The sequence below is a fragment of the Elephas maximus genome, chromosome 9 (genome assembly GCF_024166365.1).
Source record: "Elephas maximus indicus isolate mEleMax1 chromosome 9, mEleMax1 primary haplotype, whole genome shotgun sequence".
Classification (NCBI taxonomy): domain Eukaryota; kingdom Metazoa; phylum Chordata; class Mammalia; order Proboscidea; family Elephantidae; genus Elephas; species Elephas maximus.
Genome location: NC_064827.1, coordinates 3,010,474 through 3,037,661, shown reverse-complemented (window position 1 = coordinate 3,037,661; position 27,188 = coordinate 3,010,474). Strand labels below are relative to the sequence as shown.

The 27,188-nt window shown below is 62.6% G+C and overlaps 1 protein-coding gene across 1 annotated transcript in view; it reads left to right on the top strand.

Moving 5' to 3' along the window:
- Nucleotides 1-7,751: 7,751 nt before the first annotated feature.
- NOTCH1 (notch receptor 1) overlaps nucleotides 7,752-27,188 on the top strand; it is a 47,536-nt gene continuing 28,099 nt past the window's right edge. Inside the window, exons 1-3 of the mRNA XM_049895729.1 lie at nucleotides 7,752-8,016; nucleotides 9,685-9,769; nucleotides 26,694-26,956. Of these exons, the coding sequence (XP_049751686.1) occupies nucleotides 7,953-8,016; nucleotides 9,685-9,769; nucleotides 26,694-26,956 (412 nt within the window). The 5' untranslated portion in view covers nucleotides 7,752-7,952. The remainder of the gene's footprint in view (nucleotides 8,017-9,684; nucleotides 9,770-26,693; nucleotides 26,957-27,188) is intronic.

Below are 27,188 nucleotides of genomic sequence, written 5' to 3'. Positions count from 1 at the left end.
TCACCACCCTCTGCCAGGGCACCACCTCGGCTCCCTGTCCTGCTCTTAGCCTGGATCTTCTCAGGACCTCAGGGGACTGACTGCTCAGCCTCCCTGCAGGGAGCGCTGGTCCCAGCCTTCCCCTGCTCCATCCTCTAGGTCTCCGCTGGGGAGCGGTAGGCTGGGGCCGAGGTCTGGGCTCAGTCCACCTCAGGGGCGGGACCCTCTGGCCTGTCAGCTTGGGCTCGAAGCCTGTAACTGCTGACACCAAGGACAAGTCCCTGGCCCGAGGCAAAGCCCGCTCGCACAGACAGACAGACGGGCAGACAGGTGGACAGACAGCTTGGCTCTCTGAGACCAGCCGGCCCTTGCAGGAGGGGAGAGGGGCCTCTCCCAGGCCCCACCCGGCTGCCCCCAGCCCCCAGCTGCACAGAGCTCCAGGCCACGGGGGCTGGTGCGCAGGGGGTCTCAGTGCAGACAGCATCTGCTTCATGTTTCTCCTCTTGAACGAGCTCCAAGACTTGCTGTTCAGAGTGACAGCCAGACATCGTTCCCACCACTCTCAGGACCCCCGCTTTGGAGAGAGGAGGACGAATTCCCAGCATCCCTACCCTGCCATGAGCCATGGACCTCGGGGAAGGTGAGGTGGTCTTGTCAGATTCCACCCCCCACCCGAGGGGGCACAGAAGGACTTACCAGCTTGCACAGAGTCACCAAGGGGCAGTGGCAGAGGAGAAACTGCCCCCTCACACACTGGGCCTGGGTGCTCTGGGTCCCCCACTGTCCCCGCCCTGCCCTCAGGTGATGGCAACCCACTTACTTTAGTGGATGGGAACCATAACGATAACTTCTAGGAGACCTTTGACCTGTAGCCAGCACCCACACGGCAACTGGCAGGAGTGCCCAGCATGTGGTGGCCACCCCCGGGCAGCCCCAGCCCTCCTCCTCCGCTGAGCACCAGCATCCTGAGCCAGAAGAACTGGTGGCCTGGGGTCCCCATCCCCCGCCCACCCCAGAGCTGCGAGCCCCTGGGAACGTGCAACCTAATCCCATTTCGGCTGGCTGGTTTTCACATAACTGGTGTATTTTTACCTCCTCTCTGCCCCAGTGATGGTTCATCTGATTTATGTCGTGCAAAGCCCCCAAGTGGCTGAGCATCCTTTGAGCTGGTGGAAAGCAGCGGGAAAAACCACCTCCTCCAGCTGGGAAAGGCCAGCGGGCCACGTGAAGACAGGCCTTTTCTTGCTGATTTTTGACAATGATTGCCCCAAACGTTTCCCAGTGAGTGCAGACCCTGGGGATAAGGAGGTTGCAGGGGCCAAGGAAGAGGAGCCAAGGAGCCAGGCTGCAAACCCCACCAGGGCCCAGAAGCTCTGGTGCCCTCCCTGCTCACGGCATTTGCCACCCAAGGGTCTGTTTGTATTTAAACGGCCCTGAGGAAAGCTCGGACTCAATTCACGTTCCCACGCCGACGCTCCGCAGCGCCTCTGGTTTTTGGCAAATTTTTTCCTCAGCTGTCAAGGCAGAAATATAGAATTCTGGGCTGACTTAAGGCTTGCTGGGCTTTCTCCCTCCCCCCTGGAGACAGGAAAATCGCTCGCAGATGTGTGTACCTGCTAATGTTTGCGTGCTGACTCTATGAGCGTGGCTTCCAGCGAGCCCAGTAACCCAAATCGGTGTGCGAGGGCGGGGTGGGGGTGGGGTTCACGGGGGCGTAGGGGTGGAAGTTCTCTACATGGTTAAATGTGTCTGGAGCAAATAGGAGGGGACCCAGGACAACTGAGGGACTCTGGCTGACATTGAGGGCTCTCAAAGGTGGAGGACTGAAGCCCCACCTTGGGGGCCAGGAGGGCTAAATGCCCTCTTGGAAGATTCTTGCTTGGGCCAAAGGTCTTGGCTTCGGGGAGCCTGGGTCTTCCCTGTAAAAATGAAAATGCATTTTTTTTTAAGGAACTTTCCAGCCATTTTTATCCTGGGAAAGGAAGGAAGGGAAGGAGGGAGAGAGTCAGGGAGGGAGGGAAAGAGAAAAAAGGGAGGAGAGGAAGAGAGAGAGGAAAGAAAGAGAGAGAACGGGAGGGAAGGAGGGAGCGTGGGAGCCAGAGAGGGAGGGAGGAGAAAGGGAGGGAGAGAGGGGGAGCCTTGGGGGGGGTGGGAGGTGGGACTTCCTTTTGGTGACTCAGCCCCACAGGGGCTGGGCTTGTACTGGAGCCCAAGGGGAGGGGCTCTGCAGTTTCGGCCCCTGGGGCCCTTTCTTTCTGGAGAAAGTTCTGAGCCTCAGCGGGCAGGGTGGGGCAGGTTGGAAGCTCTCCTCCAGGGCCTCCTCTAATTTCCGCCCCCAACCCCACCTCCCCTCTCCCTGCTGCAGGCTCTAAGGGGTCTTCAGACTGGCTCCCAAGCCCAGGCAGGGTGGGGACACCTGGGGAGAGGAGCCTGGCTGGACACTGTGTGACCCACTGTGTGACCCAGCCAGGCCCCATAGCCCTTCAAAGCCTCAGTGTCCTTGTGCATAAAGCTGGCTTGGTCACAGCCCCTGTCCCCTCGGCTACCCCTGCCTCCTCTGCCTGTAGGTGCAAGTCATGAGCTTAGTCAAGGTCCTCGCCCCCACCCTCCTCCTCCACGTAGCCCCCCAGTGTTGGCAGGCCTGGTCCACTTCTCAGTGCACTCCAGCCTGCGTGATGCCCAATCCCCCCACTGCACTGCCTCCTCTGGCAGCCTGTCCCCTTGGGGCTCCCAGGAGGAGGCAGGTGGGGGCTGTTGTCCTCAAGTGGACCCAAGGTCAGGCCCAGCCCAGCCCAGGCTCTGCTGAGAGCTGAGGGGCCTGAAGGCCTGGAAGGTCATACAGGATCCTCCCTTTCAGAGTTTGGAAAACCTATTGGCGCTGCCCGCTATCTTCTCTGAGCCCCTCGGCATCTGTGCTCTGAGCTGTCAGGGCTCCGGGGACAGGTGAGGTAGCCCTGCACCAGCGGGAAAGGACAGGCAGGGTTGTCTCCCCTGGGCCAGCACCACTGCCCACCTGGCCAGCACCACTGCCCACCTGGCAGCCCCATTTCTTGAATGAGGAGTCCCAGGTGGCCCACAGGCTGGTCCTGCAGCCCTCAGCCCACCACCAGCAGGCCTTGTCAGCTCACCTGCGCTAGCCAGGGATGTGGGGGGACATGCCCGGGCACCACTCTCCTGAGCCTCCTGCGGAGGGAACAGGCCTGCCTCTGGGGTGCTGACCCTCCAGCCTGCGGGTTTCACAGCCACCCGCTGCCTCGGATGGGAGACCCCGTGTTGGGGAGGGCTTTGGAGCTCTGGTCAAAGTGTCCACCAGCAGGGGGCTGGGGGACAAGCTGAATTTGCACTGTGCGCTTGCTGGCCCTGTGCCCCTGTTCCCTCGGACCCTCCTTCTACCGCCCTTCTGGTAGCATCCCTGTGGGTGTCAGGACCCAGCAAAGACAGGTCCCTCCCTGCCTTCAGGGCAGCGCCTCCCTTCCAGGAACCAAACAAGTCTTAGCCGTGCTGAGGGATCAGTGCTGGGAGCCCGGAGGGGCTGGGGGTCCAGGGAAAGGCCCCCAACTCTGCCCAGGGCTCTGGGACAGCTTTCTGCAGGGGGTGGAGACTGAGCGGTCACTCAGGGACAAACGGGGGAGGTCACCTCAGCAAGAAATGTTTGTGAGACCTGGAGGCAAGAGAAGGGGTTGTGGAGCCTGAGGGGCTCCCCCATCAGGGCCTGGCAAATATGTCCCAGGGCGGGATCTAGTACCTGCAAGCAGGCTGGCCAGGTGCGGGCAGCTGGGTGCACTCTTGGGCCTGGGGGAGAGGGGCTCTGTGATGGGGTGGGGGCAGGGAAGCAAACACTAGAGATCAGCCAGCCCCTTTCCACTCTCAGGCAGGGCTTCCAACAGGTTGCGAACAGTTCTGTAACTGCCAGATCCCGAAAATTTCAGGAGCCTAATGCGGGAGGCTGGATTATTGGCAGGACTGCGGAGAGTGACACACATTCCAAGGAGCGCAGCCAGCCGCCATCTTTGAACAGGGCATCGCTGTTCGTTTCCTCCTGGGTCAAAGTCTGACGGGTCAAAGTCTGGTGGGTCAAAGTCTGACTGGTCAAAGTCTGACGGGCAACAGATTTGGTTGTCTTGCAATGTATACGCTGCCCTCATTTACGTCTGCAGTTACAGAATCATTCCTGACCTGGTCCCAATAAAAAAAAAAAAAATTATTTTATTTATTTTTTTTTATTATAGGAGGGGTGAAATCCTCCGAAGTTGACCGGCCACTTTTGAAATGGAAAAAGGCTTTAGGATCACTCGTTCGATGGGCACTGAGGCCCAGGGTGAGTGATAGCCCGTGGACGGCCAGCAGGGCAGTGGTAGGCCGGAATTTGGAGTCCAGTGCTTGGCTCAGAGCTGACGGACAGGTCTGGTGTAGGCCTGACTGTGGGGTGCAGCACTAGGCAGGAGAACCCCTGGAGCTGGCCACTTCTCAGGCCCCAGGGCTGGAGCTTGGCAAGCAGGTCAGAGATTTTACAGTGAACTTCGAAGGGTGGAGAGGCCTCACCCCTAGGCATTCCGGATCTTCCCACAACTCCCCAGTGGCACCCACCACTCAGATGAGACACATCACTCACCACGAGCCATGCCATACCATGCCACGCCCACAGTCAGTCCATCCTCCAAACTTTGGCCTCCTGACCACCACCCCAGCCTCCTCTTGGCCTGAAGACTCCAAGCCACCCTCCCCACACCAAGCTTCCTTTCCCTGCACCTCTTCCAGGCTGCCGCCCCCATATCATGGGCATGAGCTTGAGGGTGGGGTTCAGGGCAAGGTCCCCAGCACTGCCGCGTACACAGACAGCCCACCGCTTTCTGGGCCCATCTGCCGGGCGCCTGCAGAAGACCAATGCTGGGCCTGCTGCCCCCTAGCCAGTCTCCTAACAGCATCTCTGAACCCCAACTCCCTCACCTGTAAAATGGGGAGTGTCGTGCCCCCCAGGCCTGCAGGGGTCATGGAGGGCACCTGGAACTTCAGGGGAAACTGCTCTCCTGTGATCTCAGATTCCCCTCTGAAGCCTTACCCGCCCTGAGCTGTCTGCACATGCTGAAGGTCATACCGGGTGGCCAGGGTCTCTGTGCCTCACAGAACCGGGGCTGAGTACACAGCAGGCACCGCCTGAGTGTCTGTGGGCTGACTGCTACAAAGAAGGGCCCAGACGCTGGGGCCAGACAGACACCTCTATGTTAACATAGGACCCATCTGTCCTGAAAAGTAGTGGCCATGGCCCTGCAGGCTGGAGCTGGGAGGGCTTCCTTTGGGGGACAGGAATGGGCCAATGTCAGTAGGCCTCCCCAGCCCCTCCCATGAGGATACCCCAATAATGCTGGCACCTGGAGAAGAAGGTGGCCACTGGGCACCCCTGCCCCCCTCTGCAAGCTACCCCTCCAGTCTCCCCCAGACTGGTCCCAGGTTCCCTGGCCAGCTTGGGTGCAGCCCAGGGGTACCCACAACAAGCTGCATCATAGTTGGAGCCCCCATTCAGCTTCTCCAGGTCCCTCCCACACTCTACTGCTGGGATCCCAGGTGCCCCACATACACCCCCCATCATTTCTCCATAGCTCCCCCAAGGCCCACTTCCCAGGGTTACCCCCAGGCTGCTTGCCCCCACTGGAGAAGGTCACAGAAGTCCTAGCCTCACTCTTGCTTGGTCAGGAGCCCCATTCTCCCTGGCCAGGCCAAAGTGGGTAAAAGACAGGAAGGTCAGAAATATTCAGCCTAATTTGTGAATAAAAAAGCTTCTCACCTACTTGCCAGGAGTCAGGCCCACCCGTTCGTTCTCAGGCCTCAGGGGAGGGGAGGTCCCTACCCGGCCCACACCCTCAGCCTCTGCACCTCCAGCTACATTTGGCTTTCCTGGGGTCCCCTTGCTCCTGGCCATTTGTAGGGACCCCAGGTGGTGGAGACCTTAGGCAGCCCAGCTGGGAGGCCAGCTGCACGGTCTGTGGCTCAGTTGCTGTCTGTAAGGTGGGTAATGAGAGGGCCCACTTCCTGCATGGTCGGACCATGGGCATCCAGTGGGCCACAATCTTCCCACTGATGGAGGACAGAGGCTCAGAGTGGACAGGCTATCCTTACAGCTGGACCCAGACCCCCAGACCCCATGCTGTGCTCCCCGTCTCCTCCCCTGGCCTTCCAGCCTGCTCCTGGGTGGATGGGTGTGCAGTGGCTCCCAGAACAGAGCTGGACGGGCCTTCACTTGTGGCCCAGGGAAATTGGTGAGGTCAGATAGAAGGCACAGAGGCAGTGGCACCCTGAGGGGCCAGGCCTGAGGCCCTGAGTCGGGCCAGAGGCAGAGGGGCCTGGGGGTGAGATGCCCCCGGAGTCCCAGGTCTGTAAATGGGGTGGGGACTGCACCCCTCTCTTCCTTTTAGGGGAAAGCCTGCTCCTCCAGGCTGCCGGCTGCTCTTACATAAACATATCCACTACTTGGAGGCGCCTCCTTGGGGCACTGACCTCGAGAAGTTACCCAAGGTTCCAAGGAGGGCCGCCAGCTTCTGGGAGGAGGCGCCCGGGGGCTTCCAGCAGCCAAGGGCCTCCAGCAGCCGAGGGGCTGGACTGGCAGGGTCTCCCTGCGGTGGCTGCGCAGCAACAGGTGGGCCAAGACAGGCAGGAAGCGGGCTTGGCCATGTGGGAGTCTGCCCACCTCCCTAAGCAGGGCTGCCTCCTTTCCTCCAGAAGCCTGGGGACCCCAGCAGTCCTGTGGGTGTTCCCATCCCCAACACCCTTCCCCACTAGGTCTCTCAGCCTTTACCCCTCAGCTGGCATCGCCTACTCCAGGACGCGCAGCTCGGTGGGTGCACCTCCTGCCCTTGGGCTCACTGCCCTGATGCAGGATGGGGTGCCTGTCCCTGGGGCTAGTCCGTCTACCTTTGGTGGACAGGGACTGTGGCAGTCATTCTGGGCGCCCAGCGCTTAGCCGGCTTGGCACAGGGCACCCTATTGGGGCATCGCGCAGAGAAACACATCGCCCAGGCAGAGCACGTGTAGGCCAGCCCGGAGGCCGCGCCAGGGCTGGCTCTCCAGGGCCCACGGGTGGTTGGCGCCAGGGGCAGGCAGTAATGAGGAGCGTCCACCGTGGGGCCCTCCGGGGGAGCCGCTGAGCGCCCCCCTCGCGAGACGGTGGCTGCGGGCCTCCCCTCGGGGTGCCCGACTCCATTCCCCAGAGGCTGAACCGTGGCGCCATGGTCCTCAGGGCCAAGCGCTGCGGCCGTCCCGGTGGGAGTCAGGCCTGGGCTCTCGGGCCGGAGCAGGGCCCTGGGAGTGGAGCCCCGCCCGGGCCGGGATCCCCAAGCTCGGCCTCGGCGGATCAGCCCAGCCTCCCGGCCCCTGCCCCGCCGGCACGGTTCCGGGGCCTCTCATTTCCCCACTCCGCCGCTCCTCCTCAGCCATTGAGATGCAAATTGTCCCCAATTGTCGCCGAGGCGGCAGCGGCCGAGACGGATCCTTCCGCAATGCGTCCCAAAGTTTTGGCCTCGGAAACTTCGAACCAACAAGTAGTGCCTGCCCTGGCCCACCCTCCCGAGCGCGGCCCCGGTCCCGAGCGCCTGGCCTGGCAGCGCGTTCCCACCGAGGGGCGCATCCCGGGGTGCACAGCCGAGGGGCGCAGCCGGCCGGGAATCGGGGTTCAGACGGATCGCGGATGGGGTGTGAGGGGCGGGGCTTCACGGTGGGGCGGGGCCGCCCGGCGGGGCGGGGCGGGGCCCGGCGGGGCGGAACACAAGGCGGCCCAGCGCCTCACTAGTGCCTCGGCCTGCGGGAGGGAGCGCAAGGCGCGGGGCGAGCGCTGGGTACCAATCGCAAGCGGAGCCGGTGCCGGAGCCCGCGAGAGCCAGCGCCGCCCGCCCGCCCCCGGGAAGCAGAGGGCGGAGCGGGACCCCCGGCGCGAGTGCGCCCAGCCAGCCGCCCAGCCAGCGGAGCGCCGCGGGGAAGCAGGCATGCCGCCGCTCCTGGCGCCGCTGCTCTGCCTGGTGCTGCTGCCGGCGTTCCCCGCTGCACGAGGTAGGCGCCGCCCCGCGAGCCCGCAACTTTCCGCGCCCCTCTCCAACTTTGGCGGCGCTGCGCGCGCGCCCCGGGGGCCTCGGGCGGGGCGAGGAGACCGGGAGTCCCGGGCCAGGACTGGGACACCCCCACCCCCAAGGCAGGGCGGACTCGCGCTGCCCGGCGCCGGGGCCGCATCAAGAGCTGGGCGCGGGGCGCCGGTCCCGGGGTCTGGGGCCCCGCCGCCAAGCTCGCCTTCCCCGGCCACGCGTGGGCTTGCCGCGTGGCGCGCGGACTGCCTACCACTTTTCGATTTGAATCTAGTGGGTTTTGGTTTCCTGTTGCTTCTCGGAGCCATTAGTCTTGTTTCTGCGCATTGGGCCCGCGCCGGGGGCGGATGTTGGGGCGCGGAGCGTGGGGTCCCGGCTCTGTGTTCCCCTTGGCCAGCCCTCGCGGCCGGGGCCGGCAAGGCGCCGTGGGAAGCGGGGTCCGGGCCGACCGGCCTCCTTGGCCTTCAGGAAGGTTCGCGCGGGCTGGCGCGTGGAGCGGCTCCGGTCCCCGACCCCCGCGGACTTCCCCTCCCCGGGCGGGATCGCCGGCCGCCAGCCCGGCTCACAGCCTTTCTTTGGGGGGGGGTGCGGATCCCGGATTACAGACTTTTTGGGGGAGTGCGGAAGACTCGCCTTGGTGGGACCGAGTTTCGCTTTGCTCCGCGGAGTTCAAGTTTGGCGATCTTGGGGGGGGTGGAGAGAGACGTGGGAGGGAGCGCGGTTCCTGGCCCGATTCCCATCCCGAGGGTCTCCGGGCAATCTGGTGATTAATTCCTGTCTTCCCAAAAAGTTGGTGGTGAGAATTTTTCCCCCTTTCAGAAAGTCGAGTCCCTGTCACAGCGCCCTCCCCCCGCCCCCCGACGGCTTCACTTGTCCGGCGGGTGAGAGGGAAGGGCGGGGCCTCGTTTATGGACCGGTTCTCGGGAAGGGGGTCGCATTCCTTCCCAGCGGGGCTCCCCACCCTCCCATGGGTGTGGTGGGGCTGCCCCTGGAGATGGCCCCGCGGGAGCAGGTATTGGGTGTCCGCAGGGGCGGGGCGGCCAGGACGCAGGAGGCGGCCGGCGCGACAATGGCCCGCTCTGATTCCGCGACGGCGCTCTGTTGGCGGGCGGGGCGGCGGGCCACGCAGCTGTCGCATTTTCCCACGAGCGGGGAGCCGAGTGTGGCGGCCCCGACCCTCCCGCCGCCACCACGTCCCGGCAGCGTGTTTAAACATCAAGACAGCCTCAGTGGCTGGGTGGGGGCCCTAGCCCCCAGCCCCGTGTGGCTCTCTGAAGAAAACTGGGGAGGTGGGGGTGTAAAGTTGGGAGAGTGGCGCCGGGAGACATCACTTTTCTCCGCTGCTGCCAGGGGGCATATCAGTCACTCCCCACTTTGAGCACTGCCTGTCCACCTGCCAGCCCACCCCGCCCCCATTTCTGACTGGAACTTTGAAGTCTTTCGGGGTTCATTCTGGGGCTTCCCGGTGCCCCCTGCCCCTGCAACCCCAGGACTCTGAGTGAAGGGCCCCCGAGGTGAGGTCTGATGGCGGCACTTAGTCCGGAGCTGGTGACAGAGGCTAGGTTTCTGTCCTCAGAGATGGGCCGTTCCAGAAGCCGAGGCTCTGCTGACCCTCTTGTCTCTCCCCCGGCCCCCCCAGGCCTGCGATGTTCCCAGACTGGTGAGGAGACCTGCTTGAATGGCGGGAAGTGTGAAGTGTTTGCCAATGGCACGGAGGCCTGTCTGTGAGTATGCGCGCCCCCACGGGGACCTGTTGCTTTATGGGAGCGGGAGTCCCTGCCTTCTGCGGCAGCCGGGGACAGAACACTAGGCCATTGTCTGGTGGAGATGGCCCAGAAGGCTGGGCACGTCACGTGCTGACTTTTATTGGACAAAGTCTGGCAATTACTTAATCACCCGCAATTAGGCTGCGCGTGAGCTGGCCAGGCCTCGGAGGGAGGGTCCTGGGCTCCCTCTTCGTGGCCACCTCGGCCTACTGGGCCCTAGGTGGGTATCCTGGCAGCCCATTTCTCCCTGAAGTCCCTGAGAAACGGCTGACCTGTCAAGGGGTCAGGACTTCCACTGCCACCTGGGGAGCATCTCTTCTGGGCAGGTTGAGCACCTGTGGGCAGGTGAGCCTCTCAGAAAGAAATTGACTGTTTCAAAACAAAACCTAACTCTCTAGGCCTGGGCCTTCCCCAGCCCATTGCGCCAAGGCCTCAGGGTGAAACTGGGGAGAGAAGCCTGAACCGGCCCCGCCCATCTCTATGGGTGGGGGTGTCTATCGGGAAGCCTGGTTTCTCTCTTGGCTCTGCAAACTCCCAGCCTCATGAGCGCCATCCACGGCCCTTGGCTTAGCTGGAGAGTGGGCACAGGGGGGCTGAGAGATCTGTTTGGAGTGCCAGTCTGCCTCGGGACGTTTTCACTGCTCCCCGATGTCCTTCAACTTGAGTTTGCCCCTGATGGGAATACTGAGGAGGCCCTGGGGAGCCGTCCACTCCGCCTCCCGGTCTGCCCCCGGCGCGCCCTCATTCCAACCGTTGATGGGCCCATTCCCCTGACAACCCGGCCCACTGCACCACCGGCTGGCCTGCCCACCAGCAGCCCCCGGGCCCCCGCCCACCAACTGAAGCCAATTACGAAGGTCTGTGAGCAGTTTAATGGACAGAGCGGAATGTTCCTTTGTCAGATGCTAATGAATGCATGCTACTTTTTTTTTTTTGCTTTTTGGGGGCCTTCTCCTTCTGCAGAAGCCACACTGACGCTTGATGCCCTAAATCTTGTTTCCTTTCATTCAGAGGCCGACAGCTGGGATTCTGCGGCAGTGCAGCCGCTATTGTTGGGGAGGCGGATTAATTCGGTGTGATTAATTATGCGAGGCTTCCCAGAATGCACAGCTCTTTCCCCCACGCCCGTCCCTCGGACATTGCCTCTCAGACCCCCTCCCCATTTGGGAGGCAACAAGAATCTTATTACTTCTGCAGATGACTTTGAGAGGGAAAAGCGGTGCTGTGTTGGTGGAAAGTTAGGGTACCTCTTCTGGGAGCCACCAGGGAATAGAGTGCCCAGGTCAGGGACGCCGGAGCGGGCCGTGTGGTCTGGTGTGAGGTCTCCCTGGGCCAAAGCTGGCACCCGGGACAGGACTGTGGCAGCCTCCCCAGTCCCAGACCTGGGGTCCTGTGGGCCCTCTGCCTGAGCCAGCCCCCTGATAGGTCTCCGCCTCGGCCTCTCTCCCGCACTGGGCCTGTGACCCCTCCTACTTGGCGGGAAGCTTCCCCCAGTTTGGCAGGCACTCTGCCAAGTGCAGCCCACAGAGCCCCCATTGTGCACACCCTGCAAGTCCAGCGAGGGGGCAGGATGGAAAGGCCATGAGAGGGGCTCCCACCTCTGGGCAGTGTGGGGTACAGGGTCAGGCCGAGCTTGGAGAGGCACAGCTGGGGCTGTCAGTGAGTTTGGGGTGCAGGGTCAGGCCGAGCTTAGAGAGGTACAGCTGGGGCTGTCAGTGAGTTTGGGGTGCAGGGTCAGGCCCAGCCATGGAGAGGCACAGCTGGGGCTGTCAGTGAGTTTGGGGTGCAGGGTCGGGCCCAGCTTTGGAGAGGCACAGCTGAGGCTGTCAGTGAATTTGGGGTACAGGGTTGGGCCCAGCTTTGGAGAGGCACAGCTGGGGCTGTCAGTGAGTTTGGGGTGCAGGGTCAGGCCGAGCTTAGAGAGGCACAGCTGGGGCTGTCAGTGAGTTTGGGGTGCAGGATCAGGCCCAGCTTTAGAGAGGCACAGCTGGGGCTATCAGTGAATTTGGGGTGCAGGGTCAGGGCCAGTTTTGGAGAAGCACAGCTGGGGCTGTCAGTGCAGTTTTCGGGGTGCTGTCAGTGCAGTTTTTGGGTGCAATAGAGTCTCTGGCTCAGCGACGGAGTGAGGATTCCCTCTCTGGCCTGGGTACTTTAGCCCCACGCACTCCTCCCCTGGGGGCTCCGCCTCTCTGTTCCTGCCCTGGGAGGCCTGCAGCCTGCCAGAGTGCGACCTGTGACCTCCGAGGAGCTGTCCCGGGAAAGAAAGCTGGCCAGAGCAGCGGAAAGAAAGCTGGCCAGAGCAGCGGTGGGAGGCCGGCTCTCCCAGCTGAGGGAGAAGCCATGTTCCGTCCTCCGAGGTGTCCAGGGCACAGACTTTTGAAGCCCCTGTGATGTGAGTTCAGATCCCAGTCTACAGCCTCCAGCCATGGCCTTGGAAAGTTCTTTGGCCCTCTGTGCCAGTTTGCTGCCCTGTAGGAGGGTGTGAGAAACAGTTCTCCCAGTGCCGGCCGTGAGTGCCATGAATCATCTGTTTCCACCCCAAGGAGACGGAAGCTTCCCCTGGAGCGCTGGTCAGGTGGTAGCTCGGGGCTGGAGTAGTTCCATGGGGAATGGGGGTACCCTCCCAGGGAGGTGGGAGAGCACTGGGCCTGGTTGTTGGGCGTGTGGGAGTCTCTGCTGCAGGCCCTCCCTCACACAGGGTCCACCTCTGGAAGCTGCTGTGTGCAGGTGGGGGTTCCATGGGGGGGGCTTTCACCCCAAGGGCAAGCGGAGGGGGCACTGCACCCCCTGCCCCATCAGTGCTGAGGGGATAGAGTGCTTCCTGCGACTGGAGGCGGGTGGGCAGGACTGGAGGGACTGCTGTCCATCTGGGTGGGTGAGCGTCCTCCATCTGGAAAGTTCATTGGGGCGCTGGGGTGGGAGCTGAGATGGGATGACTAAGGCACCCTCCCTACCTGTGGGAAAGTCGGAATTTGGGTGATGGCAGAAGTGGGGCGTCACGTCCAGAGTACCTGGCTGGGGGGTGGTTGTGGGGAGGGCTTTCACTTTGGCTGCTTCTGCACCTGCCTGACTCCATGCCACCTGGACTCAGTCTGCCCATCCGTGAAGTGGGCTGACGAGTGACCGTTCCCTTAGTTGAAGTCAGTGTTTCCATTGTGTCACCTGCCTCCAGGAGGAGGCTGGGGGAGGGAAGGGTTACTGGCTGGGGGTGAGGGAAGGTCTGTCACAGAGCTTCCTCTGTGCCTGCCACTCCCAGCTCAGAGGACTTGGGGTTAGAAAAACACTTGGTCAAATAGAAAGTCTCACCTGCTCGCTCAGCATGGGGACGTCAGGGGGCAGAGCCCTTGCAGGGGAGGCATCATTGGGGCAGGAGCTGGCTCCTCAGGGCAGGCGCTGCCTCAGAATGGAGGCCAACATTTTCCCATTGAAAAAATAATGTTTTTTAAAAAAGAAAGAAGAGGATGACCGTAGCAGGAAGAGGGTGGAGCTGGGCAGACAATGAATGGAGGAGACAGAGCTGGGCCTGAGCACGGAGGTGTGGCACTGGGTGCTGGGGCTCCCAGACAGATGCCGGGGTGCAGTGGGGAGTCTCCACAGGACGGGCTTCCTGGCAGGTGGGCTGGCTGGGCAATGCCAGCTAGGTTGAGGGCTTGCGCTCTGCTGGTGTGTGGAGGCCTTAACCGCTTCCTGTCCACTTATAAAAAGACAAGGTTGCACGCGTCTCTTGCTCTCCTCCATAAGGTAATGACGGTGACCCTGCACACTGAGCAAGCTGTACATCTCAATGGCCCTCAGTAGCGTAGGGGTCACTGTGACCCTGCGCACAGACACACTGCCTTTACCAGCATCGTGAAAGCCAGGCAGCCTGTTGCATCATCAGCCTCCCTCACCCCTGCTGCTTGTCATCCCCACTTTACAGGTGGGAAAACTGAGGCCGGGAGGGATGAGGCTGACCCGAGACCTGTGTGAGAGGGCGGGGATGTGAGGCCAGTTTGTGTCAGCTCTTGGCCTCCATGTGCGGGCATATCCAGAACTTTCCAGAGGCTTCCAAGGGGCTGGCGAGCCCAAGGATGCACCACGGGCTTTAAGGAGCGGCTGGCTCTGGGGCATTGTTACTGTGGCCGGGATGTGGCTGATGGCCCTGAGGGTTCTCAGTGAGCCAGGCAGGTCCTTTCTTTGGCAAGGAGTGTGGTCACTGAATGGCCTAGATGGTACAGAGCCAGGCTGGGGCCTCAGCCACACATCCCTTCCCCGGGCCTCAGTTTCCCCCTCCATGCATGCAGGGGTTGGCCTGGATGGTCCCTGGAGCCCCCTTCCACTGGCATCCAGGCAGGTCCTGGGCCTGAGACTGCTGGTGGCCCTGGGCAGCAGTGTGGCGAGGTGGAGGTGCCCAGGGTCAGGGACGGTGATACGGCCAGGCAAGTTCTGCCAGTCTGGGGCTGCCCCTGGCCTGCTTAGGCAGTGACTGACAGGTGCTTTGGCCAACGGTGAAGGAGGGGTGAGTAAGGGGGCAGGCCAAAGGATGCCCTCCTCCAAGTGGCTCCTCTGGCTTCTGGCATCTCTTTGGGCTCCCCCACCCTGCCTACACTAGGCCCTGGGGACAGATGATAGCAAGGGAGGCAAGGAGCCTAGCCCCACCCTTAGGGCACAAGGGATTGGACTTTTTGGGGGTGTGGAGAGATCTATATAGAGAGAAAGAGAGAGTTGTTGTTGTTAGTTGCCACCTAGTTAATTCTGTTTCGTGATGACCCTGTGTGTGCAGGGAAGAACAGCTCCGTAGGCTCTTTGAAGCTGTGACCATTCGGAAACAGATCTCCAGGCCTGTCTTCCAAGGTGCCTCTGGGTGGGTTCGAACTGCCAGCCTTTTGGCTAGTAGTCAAGCACTTAACCATTCGCACCACCCAAGAGTGCTGGAGACACACACGCACAGATACACACATGACAAAACGCACAGAACATACATTCACCGTTGTGAACGTTTTGTACTGAACAGCTCAAGGGCATGAAGTTATTCACAGTGTTTCTCAGCCATCACTACTGTCTCACTCCAGAACTTTTCCCTCACCCCAGAAGGAAACCCACACCCGGTGGGCAGCCACCCCCACCACACCCTTCTCCCCCGAGGATGGAGCATCTGGTCACTAGCACTTTAGAGTGAATTATTAGGTGAAGATCGCTCTGTCTCTGGATTTGCCTATTCTGGACGTTTCGTCTAAGTGAGATCTTGGTACAGTGTGTGGCCTTTTGTGCACGATTCCTCGAGCTCAGCATAAAGTGTCCCAGGCCACCCAGGTTGGAGCACATGTCAGAGTGCTACACCCTGGAGGACTGGATTGTACACAGCTGGAGGCACCAGGACTGGCCACAGGTGGCCACAGATGTCCGGGTCATGTGTCATCAGCTGGCAGGATCCAGAGGTGGCAGCATTGGGGATGGTGGTGGGCGTCTGGGAAGGCTCCTGAAGACTGGGTGCCTGTGTCTGGGACTGTGTGGCCACTGGCTGCCATGGAGCCACCCTCAGATGGGCCCTGTTTGTCCTGAGGGCACCCAGCCCGTGACCGCTCAGAGCCCCGCAGTGCCTCGCAGCTGGGCACCCTCCCTTCGTGGTGGCTCCTGTCCCTGGCTCCAGCTCACGCCAGCACTAGCCTCCAGGCATCGAGTGGCCGAGGAGGTATGCAGTGGGGCTGGGGCTTTGCCATGCCCTGTGAGGCAGGAGTGCAGGGCTGGGGAGGCTTACCCAGCCTCTCTGTGCAGGCCTGGTGGTGGGCTGAGCCAGACTGCTGCAGCCGCCATGCAGGTGACAGCTGTCTTAGGAGAGGAGACACCAGTAAGAGGCTGACTTTGGGTCAGAGAGGGGGGCCAAGTTCCATTTCCATTGCCGACTGTTACCACAGGGACCCCTGCCTGGTGGGCTGACTGCCACGGATACCTCTGGGAGGGGCCCCCAGAGGAGTTGGCTGTGGTGGGGTTGAGGGCAGAAGTGGGAAAGTGAGGGGGGTGTCGGGAGGGAGGCGAGGCCAGGCCGAAGGCCTCTGCTCACGTCTCCTTCCTACCTCAACATCCCTGCAGTGGGAGCTGGCAGCCGGCCTCTGGACCACGGCTCTGCTTGGCCCCGGGGCGCAGCTCCGAGTCCTGGGATTGTCCTGTGTGAGGCAGGAGAGGCTGCCTGGCCCCTCGTCTCAGACACACGGGGGCCCCTTCTGTGCCCCCTGGCTTAGGCGCATGCCACATCCCCCACAGAGCACACAGTGGCTGGGGAACCCCTGGTAGAGGGGACACTGGGCAGCTAAGTGCCCTTCCTTCCTGGTCAGGTGGATGTGTGGCTTTTAGCATCTGGACACCTCTTGTCCTCAGGGCAGTGGGGTCGGAGAGCTGTTGTCTGTGCGTCTCCGAGACCTGGGGAGATTCTGGGAGTAGACGCCCCATAGTCTCCTCTGAGAGGCTCTTCCTGCTGTGGGCCCCCCACCCCACCCCCGCACCCGCTGCTCCGGGATGGGCGCCTTCCCCGTGCTGCTACAGACACTAGAGTTATTGGCTAAGCCTTACCTCTCCCTGCCTTGTTCCCTCCTGACACAAAGCTGCTTCTCTGGATTGGGTGCCGGTGGGTCAGTGTGGGCACCCCTGAGGGTCTGGCCTCCTTGTCTGACAGCCCACTTCTCTGCCCCCTCGATGGGTCACTGCACCTGCCCTGAGTCCCCAGCCCCTCGCCTCATCCGAGGCTGTGTGGAGACCTCTGGCCAGTCCTAAGTCTGCCCGCCCATCTATCACAGGGGGCATGCCCCCCCTCACCTGGCTTCTGCCATCCCAGGCTGGGGGCTCAGGTGTGAGCTCTTTCACCTGGGGGCTTGCCAGGCTGGGGGGAGTCTTCCCATAAGAAGCTGCCGTCTCATTCCCCTGAGCAGTGCTTTGCACTAACAGGGTGAGAGAATCTGCCACCAGCCAGTCCCAGCACCCTGTCACCTGGTCCAGGTCTGTGGTGTGGCTCTGAAGTACTTGAATTGGTTGCTCTCTTAAGCTGGGTAAACGGTCCCCTTGTTCTGCTGTTGACACTGCTAATTTGCTGAACAAACGCTTCCTCCGCAGGTAGCTCTAAAGGCCAACCTGAAGGGAGGCGGCCCCATGTCATCGTACAGGCCCTGTGTGCGGTCAGAAGGGACAGGAAGCATCTAGGGGCCCCTTCCGCCAGTACTTAGACCCGTGGGAGCAGGGGCGGGTGGCTGCTGCCTGTGTCCGTGAGCCTGGAAGAACCAGACAGTCGTCCTTGTGCCGAGGGAGGTCTTGAACACTCGGCGTCCCATCCTCGGGGCTCCGTGGAAACTGGGCAGCAGCCTGACTCCTGATCTCCCTCCTTCTCACCCGCGCCAGCACCCACGTCAGTCTCAGCCGAGCCACAGGTGTTTGGTCAGGAGCCGCGGCTGGAGACTGCTTTATTAGAGAACCTTTCGTGCTTGGTCATGTCAGAGAGAAATTGTTTCCACATCACTCACTTTCCCTGTAACAGGTGTCCCTGACGGTGTAAGTGGTTACGTGGAGCAGTGGCACGTTTGGCCTGCAGCCCCCACCGTAGACCCTCCCTTGATGGCCTTGCACCTGTCATTTGGGTGCCCGGTGTGAAGCCTACTCGGCGTGCCAGGTCCTGATGACGTGGTGTCACCTGTGTACAGATGACAGGAGTGGCTGGGCCCAGGAGCCTGCCAGAGGCTCGCAGTGCAGGCCCTGGCCCCTCCCGGCGCCCCCCAAGGCCGTCGAGGGCCGCAGTGGTGCATGGGGCTTCGAAAGCTGCCGGGGAAGCAGACACCTGTGACCAGAGTGGGCGGCGAGCGCCGCTGCAGCCGCCTCTGGGAAGATCCGTCCTGGGCTGTGGGCAGGCAGGGACGGCGTCGCGGGGCCCAGGGGCCTGCCTCCCACCGTTTCCTCTCTGTGTGGGTTGCTGGTGAGCGGAAACTACAAAGTTACTGGAAATGAGAACGGGGGGGAGAAGCCAGACTTCAGTGTATGTTTGTCCCTGACGGCTCTTCAGTAAGATGCTGGCTGAGGCTGGGGTGCCCTGCAAGCCCTCTCCCCCCAGGTCGGCCTCGCCTCGGGAAGCCCTCCATCCATCAGCCAGGGCTCCTCACTTCCCCTGCCGTGATCAGAAGGGGGCGGCTTCTGCTCTGTCTGGTTGGGAGCCCATAGTGAGGCCTGGTGTGGCTGTATGTCCCAGCTGGAGGGGCCTTGGGGGCTCAGACTCTGTTCTCCCAGGGTACCCAGCAGTCCAGGACCCAGCCAGCATGGTCCTCAGCCAGTACCTGTGGTGGTCACACCTGGGCAGGGCCCAGCAGGTGGAACCAGGTGGCCCAGGACCAGGCATGAGGCAGGGGCTACCCAGGTTCCTGGAAGGCGTTGTCCAGATGCAGGGCACCTGAGCCCATTGCCAGCACTGGACTTTGGTTTTGAATTCAGCCCCATGACAGCACATGCTGGCTGGTGACTGGGGCGACTGACCCACTGTCCGACCGTGTGGTCCCTTACAGGCGGGGCCTCCACAAGGGCAAGTGGGTGTCCCACCGGGCCCTTACCATCACAGCAGATCCGTGTGCCTCTAGGAATGACAGATTGTCCTGTGTGCCCTGCACCTGGCTTCCGAAATGGGAGTGCGTCAGCTGGCTCTGCTCGGCGTGTGCCCAGGAAGGTCGAGCCCAGAGCCCAGAGCCCAGCCCCAGCCGCAGTGTGCAAGCGAGGGTGTGCAGGGTTCAAGAGAGGTTGTGCGGGATGCGGGCGAGGTTATGAGGGGTCTGGACAAGGTTGTGTGGGGTTTGGATGAGATTGTGTGGGGTTCGGATGAGGTCGTGCAGGGTTTGGGAGAAGTTGTGTGGGGTTTGGATGAGGTTGTGCCAGGTTTAGACAAGGTTGTACAGGATTCAAGAGAGGTGTGGGGTTCAGGTGAGGTTGTGTGGGGTTCGGGTGAAGTTGTACAGGACTCAGGAGGGATGTGGGGGTTCAGGTGAGGTTGTGTGGGGTTTGGACGAGGTTGTACAGGATTCAAGAGAGGTGAGGGTTCAGGTGAGGTTGTATAGGGTTTGCACAAGGCTGTACAGGGTTCAGTAGTGGTTTGCGGGGTTCGGGAGAGCTTGGGCTGCCAGGGGAGCAGGGCCAGGGTCTGCCCAGGCCACAGGGGTTCAGCTGGCCTGAACCGGTGAGCAGCATCCTCTGCGAGGTGGCCCCTCCCCTTGTCTGGCCAGAGAGAGAGAGATGGTAATGGTGACAGGAGGGGTCGCCTTGCCCCAGCCAGGCCAGGCCTCTGGGACCACCAGACAGCTGGCGGCCGAGTCAAGGCAGGTGACAGGGGCCTCCCCAGGCCTGCTGCAGCCGGGGAGCGGGGCGGTGGTCCTAGGGGGCAGTGGAGGAATGTGCGTGGGCGCCATCTTTGCCTGCCCGGGATGGACAGCTCCCCTTCCCCAGAGGCCGCTGGGGCTGGGCCTGGAGCTGGGGTGGGCTTCGGGGTGCACTGTGCTTGTCCCCTGGTGCTGAGGATGGCAGGAGGGCCCCATAGCACCACAGGGAAGTGGACCTGTGAGCCCAGTGTGGGCGGACCCTCCTGCCAGTGGGTGGGGCGGGGTGCCAGAGCCTGGAGTCCCACCCTGCCCCCGGGTTGGGTTTCAGCTGGCCTGTGAGATGTGAGCATGCATTGTCTGCTGGCCTGCCAGCTCTGGAGATCAGGTGGTCAGGCGTGAAATCCAGGCCGAGGGTGGGGCAGCTGGGGGCAGGGACACACGCCCTCCCGCCTGTTTCCCAGGGAGCTGCAGTGGCTCCTTAGCTGCCTCCGAGGAGCTGTCTGCTCCCAGGGGGCCGTGTGTGGCCTCCATCGGTGGCAGTGGGGGTTAAGGGCAGCTCCCAGATCAAGGCATTAATACCATGGCCATCGCCTGCCCAGGCCTCGGTTTTTTCTGCTGTACAGATAAAGCCAGGTAGAACCCAGGGCCAGACCCCGAGTACTGGCCTCTCAGCGGAAGCCAGTGGGGCATTGCGTTGGTCTCCACTCAAGGACTGGCGGGTGCTGGACAGATGTAAGGGGGTCCTTGGTCCCTCCTCCCCTGAGTTCTCGACAGGGGTAGCTGACCCAGAGCTGGGGACACTGGACTGGGGGGGGTGCTGTGGGCAGCCCCACCGCCCCGGGAGATGGCACCTGCTCCCGAGAGCAGACTCAGGAAGTTGCCAGAATCTTTGGTTGGAGCCGGGATGCCCCGCCTGCATTTGCTGGCTTCATTAACTGGCTTTGGCGCAGCCCTCCCAGCGGCCTAGCCGCCACTCCCATTGACCACTTGCCTCTCACCAGCCGTCTCTGGGGTGCAGCTCTGGGCTCTGCCCTGCTTGGGAGGAGGGGCCTCGGGGCAGCCCTGGTGGTGGGGGTTCACCCGGTGGGTCTTGGTGGCACTCAGGGTGGCAGGCTCTTGGGAGAGGCCAGAGGACCAAACACATCCCTAGCCTCGCCCCGGCTTGGGGCTCTGCCTTTTGGGGGACCAGTGGAGAGTGGCCTTGTGGTGGTGCTGGGGCTCAAGTGGGCCTTTGTCACACCTTCCCGGCAGCCCATGGGGCTCGTTGGTGACAAGTGAGCTCCTTGTGACCCGGGCCGACTGGGCTGTGCCTTCACAGCGTGGGAGGGCTGGCCAAGCAGGGTGCCCATGGGTGCAGTTTCCGGGAAGTTGCCTGACCCCTGCTGCAGGCCTTTCCGTCCTCTCAGACAGGACACGCCACTTCCCGCACCCAGGCTCTGAGCAGAGTAGGGACAATGCTGTGTGGGGGGCACTGTTTCCTGCCCTCGTGAGAGAGGCGCTCTCTGCGGGCAGGTTCCGTCCGCTCCCACACAAAGGGCTTCCCCGATACTCGCCTGGGCCTAGAGCCCCGAGGAAGCCATCGTCTCCCTGCCCTTCCTTCTCCCTGCACGTCTTAACCCTCTGCCAGGCTGTTGGGACAAAGGTTTCAAGACAGAAGAGTGGGGTGCACTATGGGCAGCTGTGTGGGCCGGGAGCCTGGTCCCAGTTCGGGCCTATAGAGGCTGGGCACCCCCACTCCACCCTTGGACTCGGTCCCCCACCCCGCCATGAGCAGCTGGCATCTGGGGTGGGATCTGCCTGCACCCAAGCTGCCCCTCCCTCCCTCCTCAGGCCCTGGGAGCCATCGGCAGGGCCCCAATGGCTCGGAGCATCTTCACCAGTTGGCTGCAGAAGCTGGAAGGAGACCTCAACTTAGGAAGGGGGGGCCTGAGAGCCGCTCCTGGGCCAGTGGGCTGCAACAGAGGTCAGGGATGCCCCACATGCACCCTAGCCCCAGGACTGTGCCCCTACAGCGCCCCTGGGTGCTTGCACCCTTCTTGCTCCCAGGTGGGAATGCAGCCCGGCAGAAAGGGGAGAAGGACTGGAGATTGGCGGGGTTGGCTTTCAGGACTCCCTGTGGAACAAAACCTAGGCGCTGGGGACATTCTAGCTGATCCCACAGGCAGGTGTTGGAACAAAGGGGCCAGAGGGGCTGGAAGGGGTTGGGGGACCTGTCCTGGCCCAGCTTTTTGTCCTGAGGGCTCCGATCAGAGCACCTCCTGGGAGGTGAGGGGAAAGGAGATTTGAGGAACCTGGCACTTGCCACCCTGCGTCTCAAGGCTCCGTACCCAGTGCTGAGCAGCTCCAACAGTCTTCCCGGGAAGGGACCCCAGGATGTGGCATGGGGCAGGGAGGCCAGCAGAGGTCATTAGGCCCCCCACCTGTTGGGTGCATATCATTCTTTAGCAGCTGGGGCCTAGGGGAGGCGGGGAGGCCCCTGCTGAGATTTAGCAGGTCTTAGGCTGGCCTGGGCCCAAGGGGGAGGCTGGGGACCCAGACGCCCCCCCAACCCCTTGCTGGGACGGTACTGGCCTCCTCAGCTCCCAGGGTGTGACAGCCTCTGAAGAGGGGGATAACCCCACCGCCTAGCGGCTCCACCTCTGGGGGCCCAAGTCCTGGCCCTCTCACCCGTGTAGCCCTGGTCTCAGTCTCCCCTTCTTTGGTGACAGTTCCTTTGCCACCCACAGACACCCCGCTTGCCAAGGCCGGGCTCTCAGACCCTCCCAGCTTGAGGTACCTGGGGAGGCCTTGGGGAGGCTGCTGGGAGAGAGGCCCCTGGCTTTATGTCTAGCCTCAGCGGCTGCGGGGAGACAGTGACCTTACCGAGCTCTTGGTTAGGGCTGCAGGCCCCACCCCATCCCCCATGGGTCACCCCCCCCACACCCTCTAAGCCAGTGACCTATAGGGTTACACTGGGATATACAGGGAGTCCGTGGCCCCAAACTCCTTTCTGGGGGAGGAATACAGGCTGGGGGAGCGGGGGCCTGGGTGATGGGGGGCAGGGGCCCTCAGGCCTTGCCAGAGCAGCCACCCCAGGAGAGGCAGCCGGGAGGTCTGTCTAGTGTTTTTCTTTTCTTGAGGTGTGGAGAGAACCCCCTTTATTGCCCATGGGAGGTCCCTCTGTTGCCTGGGGACTTGGGATCCTTGTGGCAGCTCTCCCAGATATACCTGGGAGTGCTCGCTGAGGACGGAGATTCCCCCCGACATCGTGGGGGCACAAATCAAAGCCAGCCCTCCCTTTCCACTCCATGGGCTCCCGCAGTGGAGGCACTGGAGCAGGTTGTTGCGTCTCTGGACTGGGAGGCGCAGCTCCCCCACCCCGTGTGCCACCTCCCACCCCACAGGGCCCCGAGAGCGCAGACTCCTCGATTGCCCCAGAACGGGGCACCTCTGCCAGTCGGGGAAGCCCTGTGGTGCCCAGGGCCACGCCTGACAGCATCCTCCCCCCGCAGGTGCACCCCGCTTGTGTAGGCAGTGTGTCCCCAGGGACCTACCGCTAGGCCACGTGTTTCTGAATCAAACCCAGCTCCTGGCCAGGCCCTGCCTTCGTGGTGGTGGTGGTGGTGGATGGCACAGCCACGCCATTCGCGACTCTCCAGGAGACCACACGGCACGCCACCGTCTTAACCCATCATCGAGACCTACAACCCTTGCAGTAGCCAAGGCCCCACTGGGTGTCTCTGCCCTGCCCCCTCCCCGAGACCCCACTCCCTCAAGTCCTCTGGTTGAGCCTGCACTCACCATCCATCAGTGGGGACCCTAGGAAGCGCCCCCCCCAGGGGTGGGTCTCTGGTTCCTCCTGCTGCACCACCCCAGCTCCGACCATAAACTGCTTGAAGGCAGGAACCAAGTAAAGCCCCCTGGCCCCCCGCCAGGTGCCCCCATGCCCCCCTCCCTCATTTTGGGGTGGAGGGCGCTGTCATCTGTCCCCTGGGGGTGGCAGATGGCCGCTTAGCGTAGAAAGGAAAACAGCACAATTTAGAATTAGTCCTGGGTGAAAGGTCGACGCAGCATCTGCCTCGGGAGCTCTCTGGAGTCGCATTTCTATGGAGCGTGGGAGGGGGGCTGCGGGCGGTGGCCACACAGTGGCAATATTGAAGCAGGAACAAAGCACGGGGCCGGAGCTGTGGGCAGCGGACAGAGGGGGCCGTTTGGCACCCCAGCAGTAGCGTCTGCCGGAAGCCCAGCCCCTCTGCTGCCCTTCCCCGGAGCCCCCCGGCTGTGTTCACCTGCTGGGGGGCAGCCTCCTGCGTGGGGGCTGGCAGGGGGCTCGAGGAGGGGGCAGAGGCGGAAGGGAAGCTGTTTGGGGCACAGGGGTCTCGTTCCGGAGAGAGGGGGCCCCTGGCAAGGGCAGCATGGGCAGGAGCAGCCCTCATGTTTACAGGAGGGCTCGAGCCTGCCCATCAGCCTTGATGGCAGGACACCTGGGCACCGGCTGTTCCTTAGGACCATCACTGCTGGGTGCAGCCACCCTGGGTGGGGGCAGGGCCCACCTTCTGGGGCAGCCTGGGCACTGTGAAGAGGAGGTGACAGGTGTCTGGCCAGGTGTGGAGAGAGGCGCAGACAGGTGGGCGTGGGCTGGGGGTTTCCAGAGCAGGAGCCCATGGCAGGACGGGGGAGGAAGGACTTTGGGATTGATCCTAGAGCTACGCTGCGCCCCCGCCAGGACCACCCCGACACCCAGATCCTCCCCGTTGGCTCAGCTCCCTCTGGATCCCGCCAACCTAGTGCTTCCCCCACGACACACCTGCCAGGCCGTCCACCTCCACGGAGCATGGAGGCCCACCCTGGCGGCCATGCCTGAGAGCAGCCGTGGGCACCACCACCCTGGACAGCGGGAACAGCCAGCAGGCAGCGTGCCTTCACTGTGGCGTCCCTGGGAGGGCGGCGGGGGGACACAAAGGGCCCTCTCAGCTGCCACATTCCCCCACGGGGAGCCTCCTCGCCCGGCGCCCGCTCCTGCCCCGCCTTCGGGTTGGCGGCCAGCCGCACCCGCCTAGAGCAGCTGCCGCCGCAGCCCCATCCACAGGCGCACCTGCTCCTGCCGCCCTTTGTCCACTGCCGACGCCTGATTTATGGAGTGTGTTTTCCCTCTTGCTGGCCAGCGCAGTACAGCTCAGAAACTGGACACACCAGGGTCCGGTGGATGCCCCACAGGCCCCCACGCTGGAGTCCACATCCAGCAGGGACACTACTCGAGGTTGGAGGGACACCCTACATCCTGTCCCTTCAGGGCAATCAACAGGGCCTGCTTTAGGGGCCAGGCCCAGGTGGCACTGGGGAGCCTGTGCAGGTGCCCCCAAAGCTGTGGGGGCACCTGGGGGCCAAGGCCTGCTCCATCCTGCCCCCCTACAGGCGTCCCTTCCCATGGAGCCCAGAGTGTGGGGGGGGTGGTGAGGTGGCAGGCGTGGGACTGGCCAAGTCGCTTTGATGAGGAGGCGCCCTCTGCCCCCCCCCCGCTGGCTTTGTCAGCAGCTGGAAGGAAAAAAGAGCCTTTTTTCCAAGTGGGACCCGAGGCCAAGCTCCTGCTTGACAATGGGGGGCATTGATGGGGAGGCACAGCCCCACCCCCGCCGCCCGAGTGGACCAGCCCGCCTGTAACTGGATCCAGGCACAGGGCAGGGGGTGCTGGGGGGGACAGTGCCCGCTCCCTGAGCGCACCCTGGCAGGAGCCCATGGCCCCAAAAGGCAGGCATGGTTGTGGGGGGCTGTGGTCACTAGGGGGACTAGGGGCTCCCAGGCCGGATGTGGCCCCTCCAAGTGGGCGGGGCGGGAGCCATGAGGAAGCTGAGTTACTCCCAGGGCCTGGAGGGGGCGGGTGGCGGAGGCGGGGATTTGTTTTCTTTAAACCAGTTGGTTTGGGACTTTTGGCTTCTGGCAACAGATGGTGGGCCGGAGTGGCCATTTTGCATTCTCCTGTCCATACACCCCAAGCCGTGGCCACAGATAAAAGCCATCAGGGAAGACAGATGCCTCCCAGGCCTCTGGGATAGCAGAGGACCAGCTGCCTAGAAGCCCAGCCCCCAGTCGCAGCTTCTCAGGGGCCTCTTGCTCGGGCTCCCCTACCCCAGGGTTTGGTTTTCGCCCCCGGAGGTCTGTGCTTGCAAGAGGCCGTCTGTGTCCTGGGGCCAAGGCTGCCCGCCTGGAGGCCACGCCTGGGGAGTGCCCAAACTGGTGGATGGGCGAAGTGGGCCGAGCTTGGGGTGGCCTTCCCAGGGGGCCTGGCTGGGGCGTTCTGCCTCAGAGGCTCCATTGCTGGGAAGCGCCGGGCCTGGCGGGTCCCAGAGCTTTTATTGAGCTTTTCCTGGGAGCGATAGGCCACGAGGTGACCTGGGCCAGCGATTTATGGCGCGGGCCCTGATGGCTGGGCCAACAGGTGGCCAGGGGCTCTGGGAATGGGGGTGGGCAGACCTGAGCAAGAGACTGGCCCTGCCCTGCTCATCCATGCTGAGCAGGACCCTGGCTTGTGGAGGAGGCACAGGCCTGCCTTCGGCCACCCGCAACCCCAGACCAGCTCACGAAGGACTATCCGGTCTTCCCTGCGCCGCCTTGGTTTTCCCAGCTGAGAAATGGGTGTCCCAGATCCCAGGCCGTGCTGTCCTTGAACCTCTTCCATGACGATGTGGTGACAAGAGGGAGAAGCAGGGTCTGGGCTCCAGGTGCTAAGGGGAGAGGGGCAGTGTAAGACCCTCCAACAGTAGACGCCATGCTGGGAAAGCACATGAAGCCAGTGCTCCAGGTGCCCTCACCCTTTCCAAGTACTGTCATATCGACGAGAGAAGATACTCCATGCGGTCTCTTCTTACCCAGATGGTGCACATTCGTTATAGAAAAGCTAAAAGACGCAGGTCACGCAGGGCCCCGCCCAGAGTGCTGTGAGGGGGCCTCGGGGTGCAGACTCGGCACCTGCTATAAATCCCAGCGGGGCCCCACCATGTACTCTTGTGGATCCCTGTCCCCCAGGTGTTACAGGGTTGGTCACCTGAGGCTGCTGTAATGCAAATACCACCTGTGGGTGGTTTGAAGAGCAGAGATTCATCTTCTCATGGTTCCAGGAGGTTCCGGGAGTCCCAAGCCAGGGCGTGCCTCTGTGGGAAGTCCTTTCTTGTCAGTATCTCCTGGCATTCGTTGGCATCTGTCATACGTGTATGTCTGTGTGTCTGTGCGTGTGTGTGTGTCTGAGCTTGTGTGTATGTGCGTGTGTGTGTCTGTGTGTGAGAAAGAGAAATTATGTTTAGCATCTACCCTATTCTGGCATGTTGCCTTTAATATAAAAGAAAACTTCTACTCCAGGTGGGGTCACATCCACAGGTACAAGGGTTAGGACTTCAACACAGATTTTGGGGGACACAATTTAGTCCATAAAGTCATCGTCATCATCTCAGAACTTGAGCCCTGTACCTGTACTGCCTGTGGGCATGGACCTAGTGCCGCGGTGCTCCGGGCGGGCCGGGGGTGTGTCAGGTGCCGGGGCCGAGGGGCAGGAGGTGGGTAGGGGGCGGTGGGCTCACTGTGGCCTCTCCCCACAGCTGCAGCGGGGCCTTCGTGGGTCAGCGGTGCCAGACATCCAACCCCTGCCTCAGCGCACCCTGCAAGAACGCCGGGACGTGCCATGTGCTGGAGCACGGCAGTACAGTGGACTACGCCTGCAGCTGCCGGCTGGGCTTCTCCGGCCCGCTCTGTCTGACGCCTCTCGACAACGCCTGCCTCACCAACCCCTGCCGCAACGGCGGCACCTGTGACCTGCTCACGCTCAATGAGTATAAGTGCCGCTGCCCCCCAGGCTGGTCAGGTGAGGACGGCTGGGGTCCTCACCTGAGGCTGCGGGCCTTGCCCTGACTGTCTACATAGAGTAATGTGCCTGGGAGAGAGCGCAGAGCTTCTGGGGGTCTGCAGCCCCCACCCCCGAGTCTCTGGACCCCCTCACTGCCCTGGTTTTCAGCTACTGTGCCCCAGGCCCCCCACCCTCACTGTCCCTGAGTTGGTGAGAAGGGACCCCTCTCTCTTCCTGGGGTGCACTGGCC